The 14256-nt window shown below is 40.8% G+C and overlaps 1 protein-coding gene across 1 annotated transcript; it reads right to left on the bottom strand.

Moving 5' to 3' along the window:
- Positions 1-7698: 7698 nt before the first annotated feature.
- LOC136435668 (NADH dehydrogenase [ubiquinone] 1 alpha subcomplex assembly factor 3-like) lies at positions 7699-12015 on the bottom strand. The gene is made up of 4 exons (XM_066429314.1): positions 11907-12015; positions 10393-10585; positions 9441-9507; positions 7699-7970 (listed from the first exon to the last, which is right to left on the bottom strand). The coding sequence occupies exons 1-4, from the start codon at positions 11972-11974 to the stop codon at positions 7765-7767; spliced, it is 534 nt and encodes a 177-aa protein (XP_066285411.1). The 5' UTR covers positions 11975-12015; the 3' UTR covers positions 7699-7764.
- Between the last annotated feature and the right edge of the window lie 2241 nt (positions 12016-14256).

Below are 14256 nucleotides of genomic sequence, written 5' to 3'. Positions count from 1 at the left end.
ACAACACGGGGTATTCCGTATCACCCGAGGTACGGCTGTGGGGCTATCCTACTCGCGGGAGGGCGGGGACCAAGGGGCATGCGGAATGTCGAATCCGCCAGAAATTCAGGGAGTTTTGTGTCCTTGAAAACAAACCTGTAACAACATTGATTCCAACCTCTGAATCCAGTATTCAAATTTCCGATGGCACAACCGAAATGCATTCTAAATATTTTATGGAAGCCCATGTCATACAACTTAAGCCTGTGTGATACGGAAAATTATCACACGATCCAGAAGACCCGTATGGAACGTTTTCGTGGCCCAGGTATGACATAAAGGTGGATACCAGGCTAACATGTATGTAATGCTAGCTATCGTTTTTTTAGATGTGACTGTTCTATGGTACATGTGCACACGTAGTACCTAAATGGTCGGTAAAATTTCCGGAAGTTTGATCATAATCGTTGATTATTATTTTAAAGGAAATGGCTTTCCTATTACTTGATAATGATAAAAGTACGCAAGCAGTAATGCCACCCCGCTGCTTCGCCATCTGGATCAAATTCCGTGGATCCTGGGGCCCGAGTCCGATCCTAGGGTCGACTCCAGCTCGGACATGTTGTATAAGCGATTGCATTCGTCAGTTTGGATGGTGACGTAAAGCCAGCAGCCCCGTGTATGATGGAGCTTTGGGCTTAAGCCTCAAGCGTCAAACCTCACGTAAAAGAACCCAACACACTTATGGAGAAGAGTAGGGGTGATCCGGTGTGCTTGGCCAAAAATGCGAGCCATGGCGAAGCTGCATTACACTAACACTAGCTACTTGAAAAGCATTATACTTCACCTCAATTGTACCTTTACCTACATGTACTGTACATGTATGTACAATGGTGATACGATTGACCAGTCAAGTTTGCAGACTTTGATAGCTTTAAAACTACATATTGGTACCGTGCCCCTTATTGTTTGACAACAAAGAAAATTGATGTACAATGTCATGTATATAGCTAGAACAGTTACTGTTTTTGAAGGCCCAGACCTTTCTAAACTATCTGTATGGGTACATGTAAGTTGTGGATAAAAATGGAGAAAGTTTGTGACCTTAAACATCGACCAAGTGGTAATGTAAGGCCACACCAATTTAATTTCTTGGTTATCCGACTTTTATTTTTAAAAAAACTCTTTTTTTTTTGAAAATAGAAATCCCGTTAACCAAGAAATTAAATTGGTGTGGCCTAAGGGAAAAGTTTATGACTCTGTACTTGTACTATTGCTGCTTATATTATAGTTGCCTTGTAAATTTGGAAGAGTGTTTTAAGAAAGTGAGTGCTAAATGTGTCGTAAGCGCAGAAGTGACCATTGTGTGAATAGATGTAAAACCTTAAATTATTGGATCTAGACAGTAACTTTCGGATTTGAGACTAATAAAGTCACTCTGATGCTGATGGCTGGAAACTGATCTTTGCATTTTGTCATTCATTCATTCATTCATTCATTCATTCATTCATTCATTCATTCATTCATTCATTCATTCATACTAGAAATGCCCTTGCCAAACTGTTGTCTAATATAGCTTAAATGCCAGAAATGCATATGCAGTACCAATGCTTGGTTAGTGCACACGGCCATGGTAATTTCATGGTAATAATGGCTGTCGGAGTACCACTCCCTCAATGTCCTAGCAGCCTGCTGTCCTTCAACCAAGGCTTGAGCCAATAAGTTGGTATCTTTCCTGCACTAGTGCTTTCTGCCACGGCTTTAAGTCATGCAGGGAGCAGAGGAAATCCAGCATTAATGCCACATGTGCTCGGCTAATGCGTATGTAGTGCGGTATTAATGCTGCATGTACATTAGACAACAGTTCGGCAAGGGTAGCTTCTGAATTAGATTTTAATAAGCAAAACAGTTCAAAGGGAACATAGATTGAAAGCATTTCTTATTTTAAAGAAAATGTCTGGATCGAAGAGAAATATTGTTAATTTCCTGAGATCAATATCTTAAAGTGTAAGATATACATGTACACCAGTGACCAATTTGAGACAGCCGGCTTGAGACTTTCGAACAAGGATATCCGGTTCAAGAAGTAGTAAATAGATTTTCATTCTTTTTGGCTTCTAAGTACTAATGATTAAGATTTATATCCTGATATGCAAATTAACACTTGCTTTACATAATCAATTAGAAAAATGTGTTAGTCCATTGTGTACTATGATAGAAGTAAAAGAGACGACCATCAATAGATGTTAATCATGCAAATGAAACACTAAGAGAAACGGGAGAAAAATGACCTCAGCACCACATACTGCTGTGTCAAGGACAGGTATATTTGATGTGTGACCTTTGTTCGTCAACAAGCACGTTTGTATGTCTAAGAGTTGAGTTCAGCACCAAGGACAGGTGTGCTTATGGTGGGCGTTCAGCATAATTTACGTTTATGTGTGTATTAAGTTTTTAGTTAAAATCCTCCCACACCATAAGGTGTATAGGGCGGTGGCCATCTCCGTTTCATAGCCCTGGGCCACACTGTGGTGCAATCACTGCAGCAGGGGGCTAGTCCACTGGCAGTGGAGTGTGTTAACTTCCATACTGTTTCAGAAGTATGTACCATTTCTATAAAGTCTTTGGTATAACTCAATACGCCTCTTGTCCAGGTTGAACCCGGGCTTGAACCCGGGCCTTCTGGTCCAAGTAATTTGAACCAGATGTGGCTAGTAACAGAAGCGCAGACCACTACACCACAGGGACATCCCATGTGTGTGTGTGTGTGTGTGTATCCAAATAGTTTTCAGCACCAAGGACAGGTTATTTTTTGTGTATGGAAAAAAATTGGCTTGATTGAATCTTCTTTATAGCGTACTGCATAAGACATATGTCAAACGTATCTTCTGTTGAAGTAGCTCTTTGCTCATGGATCAATTTGAAGTAAAAGAGTGAATTGCAATGTACGAAGGACAAGTCGCTTGCTTGTGTGTGAAGAACAGTTGTGATTGGATATTGAAAATTGAAAGTAAGAAACTCACAAGCAATGGAAAACGTTTGTCTCAAGTTAAAAGTTTTTTTTTCTTCTGCAATAGTCCCTTTAGGTTCATGGATCAGAAGCGTCGTCTAGCAATCCTTATTAGAACTGCAAGGGTCTTTTTGGAAATATAGCTTCATTTTTCATGGATCAAAACCGACACCTAGCAATTTTTACTAGTACTGCAGTTACGTTTACTAGCTCTGCTGTAAGTCGAAGCTTTTGATCCATGAACATGAAGGTGCTATGACAGAAAGTCTTTCACCTATGACAGAATTTTTCTTCGCTTGTGATAATGCTTCGTTTACCGTTAGTATAGTATGTGCTTGTGAATTATTTCTTGTAAAGAAACAAACACCATATCTAATTTCCAAAGGACGTCGTATTTACTTCAAACTATTGACGTTCTAATTAAAATTGCGTAAACTCTTATCATATGTATGGTAATTTATAGTACATCAGTTGCAATGGGAAACATGGTATTTCATATATTTATGTCATATGTCACTTTATCGGGTCGAAGTTAGCAAACAACATGCAAATCGATGCATACATGTACCTTCCTTACCCGATCGATGAGGTAATGATTACTTATCGCAGTTACATAGTCATGGAATCCTAGTTTTTTTTGTCTTTATTCTGTTCAACCGGCATAACCACACTACAACGACCATCTGCTAACACAGTCTGTTCAACTTTGCGAAAAACACAAACAAGCCCTTGACAACGTCTTTGAAAATACAGTGCAGTTCTCATAAGGATTGCCAGGCGACGCGTTTGACCATGAATATAAAGGTGCTATAACAGAAGACAATTTACCTCTGACCACACTTTGTAGAATAAGTCAAGATTGAACGATAAATGACAACGAAATTGAAACTTGATATGCATCATTCATGGTCTATTACAAACGCATAATCATGAATGGATCGATCATAAACTGCTTACAAACACAAAAGAAAGGAAACTGGCGTATATTTAGGTCCCTGTCACCGCTTTCCATATATGGTAAGGATTTCCATATATGGCCAGGCGAGGCACAATGGAGGCTCGCGAGCCCGTGACAACGTCTTTGAAAAAACAGTGCAGTTCTCATGAGGATTGCCAGGTGACGCGTTTGAGCCATGGATATAAAGGCATTATGATATTCAATCAGGCTAGTTGTCTTTGAAGAACAAGGAAGCGACCTATCCTTCGTGCTGAATCGCTATCTAAGCACATATAATGTTTAAGCAAACTCACACGTAAATGCACACACTAAAACTTAAACACAAACACGCAGTCAAACTTGAATATTTGTCATTGATGCTGGAAAAATGCCGTACGCAAGGAAACATTTTTCTCTTGGTGCTGGACCTCACACCTCTAAGACACGACAACGCTATTGTCGTTATAATAAACGTGTGTATGTGTATTTATAAAGCGTTGTTTCCTTTTCAATTGGATGGTACATAACCGCGAACTACTGTAGTTCTAGTAAACATCGCTAGGTAACGTTTTTGATCCATGAAGAGAAAGCATCTTTAAAAGTAGAAACTTGCAGTTCGAGTACGGATTGCTAGGTGGCGTTTTTTATCCATGAGCAGCCGAAAAGCGCCATGGCAGCATATTTCTCACTAATGACAAATGTTGTTGATTGCCTATGGGTTTCTTGCGTTTTAAAGCATGATCAATCATCCAGCCCACAAAGAAGTAGGTTCAATTTGGCCAGGTTTACATACGCACGTAAACGGCATGTCCTTGGTACTGAACACAACATCAGTCAGACACACAGCTATACAAGTTCGTTATTTTGGTGTTGAGAAATTGTCTTTTTTCAACGGATTTTGTGACTGCCTTTTTTGGTACAACTGTAATGCATAAAGCATGGTTTGTAGTTCGTCTATTAATGTGTTTGATTAATTTTTCTATCTATTGATTCAGCATGTATATGCCAGGGTTGCCCAACTATCTGTAGGCTATTACTAAGGGCAAACCCATGTGCGGCCATAGGACTGTAGGTTTTGAACCACTCACACCGAGAAGGACCCCTACTCTTTTCGATAAGTGCGGTGGGCTCTTTAACATGCTCGAGGTGTGGCCCTCCTCGAACATGGGACCTCCATTTAACGTCCTATCCGGGGGACGTCCCTAACCGAAGCTTGGTACTCATTTACACCAGAGTTAAGTGTTTAATGTGCACGGCAAGTTAGCCAAGTAGACTTGTCCTTGGTCTGAACTCTATAAAGATCAAGATACACATTTCCCTATCATACATAGACATACATGTCTTTGACACTTAACACCACACCTGTCAGACACCACATACACACCTGTTCATGCTGCTGAAGTTGACAAATCGTTTTACATGTATGTATTCCAGTTAACGTTTTTGTGACTGGCTTTTTTATACATCTGCCAGAGCAAAGTCATATGTAGTTCGTCTAATGTCCTTATAGTGTTAGTAAATATGTATTTGTGTATCTATAAAGCGTTGTTTATAATGTTTTTCAATGAATATGCAGATTCCCGGTTGTTTGCAAAGCACTGGGGAATAATTTGCTTACCAAAGCTCGATTTTCAGATTGAAATGCTAACGGATAAATATGACCTGTCGTTACTGATTACAATTACATTAGGGCAGATGCATGGCGGGTGCAGACATCTCCCTCCAGGATGTTGTGTTTTCCGCCAGAGCTCTCCAGTCAGTTCTGCTGACTCCCAGTGTTTATTCATTCATACTTAAGGGTGTCGCGGTGTTTGGCCCCAGAATCCAGGTCTATATATCTAGAGGTACTGAGTTCGAATCCGGGGTTCCCTGATTTGTCCCGTTGACGTTGTGCCCTTTAGGAAAGGCACTATACACGATTTTCCTCACTTCACTCAGTTGTAAATGAGTACCTAGCTTTGGTTTGGGACGTCCCTCGAACAGGACGTTAAATGGAGGTCCCGTGTTTGAGGAGAGACACACCTCGAGAACCCACCGCACTTATCGAAAAGAGTAGGGGTCCTTCCCGGTGTGAGTGGATCAAAACCTACTGTCCTATGGCCGCACATGGGGCAGTTGTTGTATTGAGGTCACCTGAGTTAGCTCCGAATAGTAGTTGCTACAGATACATGTACACATGTATATCCTTACGACCTACATGTAGCCCCGCCAAATGTGCGCTCCTCGCACCTCAGCCCCTGGCTGCGAAGAGAGAGTATTCGGCCTACCCAATAACTCAAAAATAATTACCATCAGATATAGCTTTTGAAGTAGTCACACTGGAGTGGAAATGGGGGAGTGGTCACCCTATAGGCCTGGTCCTGTAACACTTTGATTTTTTTTGTTTCCACGAACAGCCTGGCTGGTTCCTAGTTTGGAAATGTGACCCTAGCAACTACAAGGATTATGCAAAAAATTAATGGACCACTTACTGTAAACACTATTACAAAAATAAAAACAAATGAATCATGTTCTGCAAGAATGTATTGAACATGACTGTGTATCTTGACCTACTGAAATAAATCATAAATTCACAATACGAAAGTTCCATAAAGGCACCCAGAGCATTTTATGAGGCTTGAAAACTGGAAATATTCTAGTTGTTGTAATCTTTATGAAATCGACATTTAATGTCATTGTTTACCACATTTGCGTGCGGATTTCTTATCAAAAGTGCTCAAAAACGGCACAAAAAAAGCTACATTATGATCTTTTAGTTTTACGCACCTAGTGTAAATAGACCGATACCATAGCCCCACCCACCTCCGTCAAAAAGTAAAAATGCAAAATCAAAACATAGAAATGCAAATATTTGACGGACGTGCAGTCACTCTCTCATTGGTGGAACCGCTAATTGTGATGGACAGTGAGGATCAGTCTATTGGGGCTTGGATTTTCTATCAGTTTTCACCACACAACAACATCATATCTTTGCTCCTTTAATGTCGATATGTAATGGTATAGTGTTATTGAAACTAGTACTTACTATGTGTAGGAATGACTAGAAATTTGAGTTTTTTTATTCCAGGTTCAAGCCTCATAAAATGCTCTGGATGCCTTTAAGCAAATGGATAGGTTCTGTAAACTCAGATGTTTAAGATGCATCCACTGTCTTTCGTCAGTGACTTAAAGATAAATTCATCAGACATTTATATAAGTATACTTCATACAGTGTAAGGTCGCATGTACTATAAGTGATTCTATCTGCATATAATCTTAATAATTTTTACATAAATTTTTGGCGAGGTTCAAAATGTTTCTTTCAATTCATCATCACTGCAGTCGGAGTCTTCTACAATGTTCTGTCCACCATGACTGTTCAATTGAACAGTGAGCAGAGTTTTTTTCTTAAAAGCGTGAATGCAAAATTTTAACAACTCAAAATAAGTATTTGCTAAGAAAATACGGACAAGTTTGCTTTATAGCATAATTCATGTAGGGGAAATATTGTAAGCAGTTGACATAATTTGTAGTAAACATTATACAATAGTCATGTATGTTGTTATTGAGTACTGTTTGTGTCAGGAAATAGATGTGTTCATTGGAATTCTGCAAGTCAGCAGTGCTGTAGTGCCATCTAGTGATCCATGCAGGTACTGCAGCCGGATCTGTCTGGCATACATCTAGTACAGAAAGGAGTGGGTGACCAGAAGATGTCAGATTTCCAAGATGGTAAAGCCAGTCTATATGAACGAGCATAAAACAGTTTCGCTCATGGAGAACCTAGTATAGAACAACATGGGACTTCTTAACTTGCAACATCTTACGTCTTAAGTGTCTGTTAACATCTTAAGTGTTGCTACCGCTGGATAAGAAGTCCATCTTTAGCTCTAGGTGGGATGAGTGCAGCTCCTGCTACCCTCCCCTCGCTGACGAGGTAGTTAAACGTGGCGCAGGCGTGGGCCGTGTCCTGAACCTCCAGCGCGATGCCCCGCTGTCTCATGAACTTGTGCAGCTCAGGGTCCAACTTCAGGTGTTCACTGCCGACACCCAGGACAACTATTTCTGGGGATTGGGAAGAATGAATTTTGTTGCTCAACAATTCTACATGGCACACTAGAGCTGTGTACCGGTACACTGCACCGACATAGTACCGGGTACAATCAATTAGCTACAGGTCCAAAATACCTGAACCCTGCCGGACCAGGGTAATAATCAGGTCAAGCCTGACTCGGGGGATGGCCTCTTTGACAGATAAAATTACTATGAAATTACTGTGGCAGTGCACTTATAAAGCCACATCTATACTATACTCCAGCACATAAAATACATTTGCAAGGCTGGAGTCAAATTTTCATCCGTTTTCATAAAAAGAAACTAGTGCAATCAAATATCATGTTGTTAACAGTTCAAACATGCTTTTGTCCTAATTGAAAATTTCTGAACAAGTAGTTTAGGTACAGGTTTAGGTCTGGACCAGTACCTAAACCCGTGTACCTGTACCTATACCTAAAATTTGTTTAGGTACACAGCTCTATATGGCACACTGTATGGCAACAATGACAAGGCAATCAAAACAATGAATACTAAACTAGTCTATTCTATTCTGAAAACTATAACTACAAGCTTAAGAATATGAACGAGGAGGAGTGAAAAGTATTTTTCAGTGTCTTTACTCTCAAATAAATCAGTGTTCCTGCACATGCATACATGTATAAAGTTTCCCGTGAATGGTTTCATCAGGTAAGTAACTCACTGAATAAAAAGACTGTACATTCAAATTTGACCAAGTGTTTTATTCTGAACCAATGTTTTAGCGACCATCTGTCACCTTCGTCAGGGCAATTCTGACTGGTTCACTGCAACCTTTGGGACCGCATCTGCGAACAGGGACACCTATAGCTGCAGTGCACAGTGAGCAAGTCAGTATTTATCCTCTCTCTCTCCCTCTCTATCCAATTTAACCTCTTTTGTTCCCCATTGGTTGGACGTGCTTGCACATGGATGGGGGAGCCCCAGAACTCCTCATCAAGTGCAAGTCCTTTTTTGTAGCAAGAGTTTTTACGGCTGGATGCCCTTCCTAACGCCAACCCAAACCCTACTGCTGGGCTTAGGACATGGGAAATGTGTGTTAAGTGCCTTTCCCAAGGGCACAACGTCTGGGTGCATGTCCAGACATGTCTGGGTACTCCACTGGGGATTGAACCTGGGTCTTATTGGTTCATAGCCGGATGCTCTGCCACTGTGCTACACAGACGCCACTGGAAGGTTAATCTCCAAGCAGAACTATCGGTGGCAAGGCAGTATCAAAAGACAGGTTGGCCCTTTTCATACTGCCTTGCCACCGATAGATCTGCTTGGAGATTGGAGGAAGGTAACAGACGGATTATATGGTTGAATAAAAACACTTTGTTGTGTACAAAGAGTTTTTTTTATTCTACATTTCTGGTGAAAAAGAATTACATATCATGGCGTTTATAAAGTTAGTTTATGATTCTTACTGCTATTCCATGCCTTACTTGCTGGTCCACTTACCTATTTTGGGTTCAAATATGTAGAAGAGAGACAAACTTTCTCTGTTGATGTCTTCAGGACCTGCAACCTGTGGGTGTAATAAATGGTAACAGTAAGCTATTCGTACAATGGTTATTTTTCCATTGATTAACAACCTTTTGATCAAATCCCATTCACCAAGATGGTTCCCCATGGCATAGAACATTCTGACAATGCTTCTGAATCAAATGCACTTCAAATCCAAATGCAATAGTAACAGGGGTCCAGTATTCCTAAAAATGGGAAATTAAAGGTAGTCAGAGACATTTAGGGAAATATATTCTCGATCCCACATCTAACCACTTGGCCATCAATCCAACATCTTCAGAAATAATAACATTCGAAATTATTTTGTTCAAAAGCAAGAGATATCATATCATATCTCTTGCTTTTGAGCAAAATAAGTCTAAGAGTTTACATCTGATAAAAGTGTGTGCGAAGCTGGTGTGTTGCGATTAATGGCAGTTATACCGGGCTATATAGATAGAGGGCTCGAAATAGTGGGTGCATGTGCACCTGTGTGCACCCAAAATTGGAGCTGTGCACCTAATTTTTGACTGTGGGTGCACCAGTGAACCTAGATATTTTTGTACTCTATAGGGTAACGGTTATCTTGTACACTAGCATACAGAATATTCTTGAAATGTACGTATAAAAAAAAAGCAATATAACCTTTTGTTGTACTTAATTTGATGCATTGCTTGGTTGAAATTTGAAATCTGGATAGACTTACAGATTGAAGTTCTTAAAAGAGAGGCAGTAGCTTCAAACTTATGTTTTGCTGACATTCAACTTTATTTTATATGGTGCACCCATATTTTTTTTCTGTGCACCTCATTTTTGGGGTTGGGTGCACCAGTGCACCTATTTCCAAAAATGAATTTCGAGCTCTGGATACAGATTCAGATACACAAACCAAGTGGCTCAGACTTACATCCCAGCTCAAGATGGTCCGAGGAACGATGGCGACGGGCCCCAGTATCTTGTCCCCCCTGATGGTGAAGCCGCGCTCGCTGTAGTTACTGATGAACACGTCCTGCGGGTTCTGTTTCTCCAGCAGGCTGATCGTGGTGCGTACGTAAAGCTCGTCGTCTGTCGGGGTCAGGCGGTGCCATCTCCTCGGCTGTCTGAAAATACAATTACAAACAATATACTAGTATAGTATAGTATAGTATTGTAAATGCATTTAAGTTCGTGTGGTTTTTATTTCGCGCTAAGACGGAAATGGAGTGTTCGCGGTGGTTTTAAGTTTGCGGTAGCGCTATAGTCACATACTGCTACAGTATTGGACAAAAATGTTTGCGGTGGTTTTAAGTTTGCGGTGAAACGGACGCCGCGAAAACCGCGAACATGAAACCACCGCGGCCATTTCTGCATTTACAGAATGTAAATGTGATTCAGGATCAGGGTTAGAAAAGAGTGGTGAGTAACAGTACTAAAAGTGGGGTTCAAGCGCCATTAACTGACCAGTCTAACCGGTCCGGACCATTTAGCCTAGCGGTTATGGCATGTGGCCTTTGGACTAGCAGGCCAGGGTTTGATCCCCAGAAACCAGGAGTCTGTTTCTCCTGCAGGCTGATTGTGATGCGCACGTTCAGCTTGTCGTCTGTGGTCGTCAGGCGGTGACATCTTCTCGGCTGTCTGGAATTAGTGACATGTACTCTCACCTCTCAAATAAACGTACCGGTACGTTTATTTTTTTTCGCCTCAAAATCCGCCCGGTACTTTCTTAATTTAGCGGTAAATTCTACAACAGGCCCCCCTGAATTAGATATCATACAGATCATACAGATACAGGGTCTGGTATGAAGGCTACACATGTATATCTATAAGTTACTAGTAGGGTTGAGTTTGAGGTTAGGGTTAGAGACGGCAAAACATCTAAACTAACTGTATGTCTGAGGCATTTACTTGAGGCTTTAGCACTTTACAAACCCATGTATACACGTAGCGCTTAAAATTCATTTTGGGGAAATGGTGTATTGGGCCACCTAATTACCTAGATATTTACCTGTTGCGGTGCATAGAACACAGTTTGGTGATGCCAAGTTGTCCTGATTTGCTTGGTGTCAAGTTGTTTTAACATTTTTCGAAAGGATCCAGGGTTACAAAAGGGTCAGGTAACGTTAAACCATGGTTGCTGAAAGTCATACTTGATTACTCTGTATCAAAGATACAGTTGTTTTTGCAACATCATTTGGGTCATTTCTTCATTTTCAAATTAAGCATCTACAATTGGTTGGGGCTAATCTTGCTTCGTTGCTACTCTTTTCGCTGTCTCGTTATACACTACACTGTCTCACCATGTGACCCCCCTCCCCACGAATAATTGCGTAACGTAAAGTAACGCTTTTGAGACAGTCACAGCATTTTTAAGAGTAAAGCAAACACTTGCACATTCTGAGCTTTGCACTGAATAAATCTGATGATAGTCAAGTAGTCGTTTACCTGAAAACCGGCCGTAACCTTCCAAACGCGCTGCACGTCGCTCTTGCTAACATGCCGGGTACCGCCATCTTTGTTGCTGTTTTCTGTGACCTTTTGACACTTCAGAAATAAATCGCCAGGTGGCGTGAGTAACCTGTCATCGGATGTGTCGCGAGCTGCAGGGGAGACTAAAGGGATACAATAAATGGCAGTAATGCATGTAGCCCTATGGGGAAGTTAAGAAAAAGAAGGTGTCATTATCTCAGGAATCAAAACATCAGACTACAATAACTTACCCTCAAATACTAACCAGTTATGTCAACTGTCATCAGATTCATCCCTGACAAATTCTATACGGCTATTCTCCAGATAACCCCCCCTAATCAGAGCCCTTGGATAGGCCCTACAGGCTTCAAACACCCAGTTGAAGACCATCCCACTATATCAGGGGGGTGCCAAACCCCACAAGGTAGAGAAAGACCATTTATTTCAACTAATTCAGTAAATACAGAGTCTATCCTACCACAGCCTATCCTATATTGCCCAGATTTCACAAAAAATCCCACCAAAAAGAATTTTCAATGGTTTAAACCATGTTTTTTACTTGGAGTCTCTCATCGTGCGGTCTGGGCGCAGGCGCAATCCCTTTAGTCTCCCCTGCAGGCGAGCAACAGGGATGACAACAAAGTTACTTGCCCCCATTGGAGCCCATGATAAGACCCACTAAAGTAAGGCCCTATAAAAGTACTTATCTTAACTTCAATCTTAAAAACTCTTCTCCACCAGGAAGTCATAAGGGTATACTTGATAAACATGCAAAGAAAACCAAGGAGGTTTTATATAAAACCTCCTTGAGAAAACAGAGGGTTGTACAGCTCAAACTCGCAGAAACGCCACCCGGAAGTAAACGGACCCTATCTCTGACCTAGTTCCTGGCCATACCCATCCGCATGACCCAACAACTCACATATGTTCTTACGCCACCTAAACTGCTGAACTAAACAATTTTCAACTAAAATGGGAAAGCTAAGACCCTACCTGTTCCTTCTAACCAAAAAAGTCTCCAGATTGGGCAAAAAATTTCAAGGAAAAGAAAGGTTTCAAAGATTTTAAGTAGGGACTACAAAGATTGCGCAACTCAACTTAGGGGTAAGCCCAACAGAGCCTTACTAAAGGGGCATATGCCAGAGTCAGACTTACCAATAGGAAGTAATGCTTAAGTTCACTGAAACAGGGGCTCAAAAAGCCCCAAAAATTCTTATGCACCAGAAAGTCACAACTGTCTACTTTAGAATCATGCAAAGAAAACAGATAATTCAATTTCAATTCAAAGTTTATTGCAGAACAAATGTAACAGGTACAATGTATGGCAAGTTCGTAGGTAGTACAAAATGTCAAGACATATGTTTTTGCTTATTAACAATGCTAATGAATTCTATAAAACTTAAGACTAAACACTAAGGTATCCAATAAGAGTAATACAGAATTTACATGATACACAGGAAACATCAATTGTTTGCGTCAGAGATTAATCGATCTCTTTTTAGAAAAGAGGTAGACATGAATTTGCCTATGCACAAGGAAATTGCTTCAGGACATGACATAAGTAAACTAAACCACGACCTCATACCTTCACCAAATGATCTTAACCTTTATGACCGACGTATTTATCTCCATGAAGAATGGAGATATTGTTTTTGGCGTGTCTTTGTGTCTGTCTGTCTGTCTATCTGTGTGTGTGTGTGTGTGTGTGTGTGTGTGTGTGTGTGTGTTTCCGGACTATTGCGTAGTCAGCATAACTCAAGAACCTCTGGATGGATTACAATGATATTTGGTATGTGGGCGGGTGTTGTGAAGCTTTTAAGAATTCAAGGTCGATTTTGGGTCCCCTGGTATGTGACCTTGGTACTGCAGCAGAACTTCAATTTTTGTATCTTTTGACCTGGACGTGCTATGGTCTTGATTTTTTGGTGGCAGATAGCTTGTGATTTGATAAAGAAGTGGTGTAGGTTTGAGCCCCCTAGCAGCTTGCTCTGGAACTGCAGGGGCGTTATTGTGAAAATCTTCTAAGGAGAATAACTGAACAAAGGAACGATGGATTTCCATGATATTTAGTATGCAGTTAGCTTAAACAGAGATGTACTTAATGAAGTGCAAATTATGCTAATTGGGACTTAATTTGCATAGCTAATGAGTAAAATCTATATTTGCAGTGTTTCCCTGATTAGACTTTATTTACACAGCCATCTACGTCTGCACGTGTGTAAACCGTGTCCGGCATGCCATGCTAAGTTAAATCATATAGACTGTCAAACATTGCCCCACCACAACTTGTAGTACTTCACTACTGAGTTGATGGGGTTAGACTTTG

Source organism: Branchiostoma lanceolatum, chromosome 5 (assembly GCF_035083965.1).
Source record: "Branchiostoma lanceolatum isolate klBraLanc5 chromosome 5, klBraLanc5.hap2, whole genome shotgun sequence".
In the NCBI taxonomy this organism is placed as follows: domain Eukaryota; kingdom Metazoa; phylum Chordata; class Leptocardii; order Amphioxiformes; family Branchiostomatidae; genus Branchiostoma; species Branchiostoma lanceolatum.
The sequence above is the reverse complement of the archived record's forward strand: the minus strand, read 5'-3'. Positions and strand labels throughout refer to the sequence as shown.

Bases quoted from the DNA above. Each gene is read 5' to 3' on its own strand.
- LOC136435668 (XM_066429314.1), bottom strand. From the start codon at position 11,974: ATGGCGGTACCCGGCATGTTAGCAAGAGCGACGTGCAGCGCGTTTGGA. The intron at 9,508-10,392 runs GTAAGTCTGAGC...TTACACCCACAG, and splicing joins GGACCATCTTGAGCTGGGAT to GTTGCAGGTCCTGAAGACAT. The intron at 7,971-9,440 runs GTAAGTGGACCA...CCCAATCCCCAG, and splicing joins CATATTTGAACCCAAAATAG to AAATAGTTGTCCTGGGTGTC.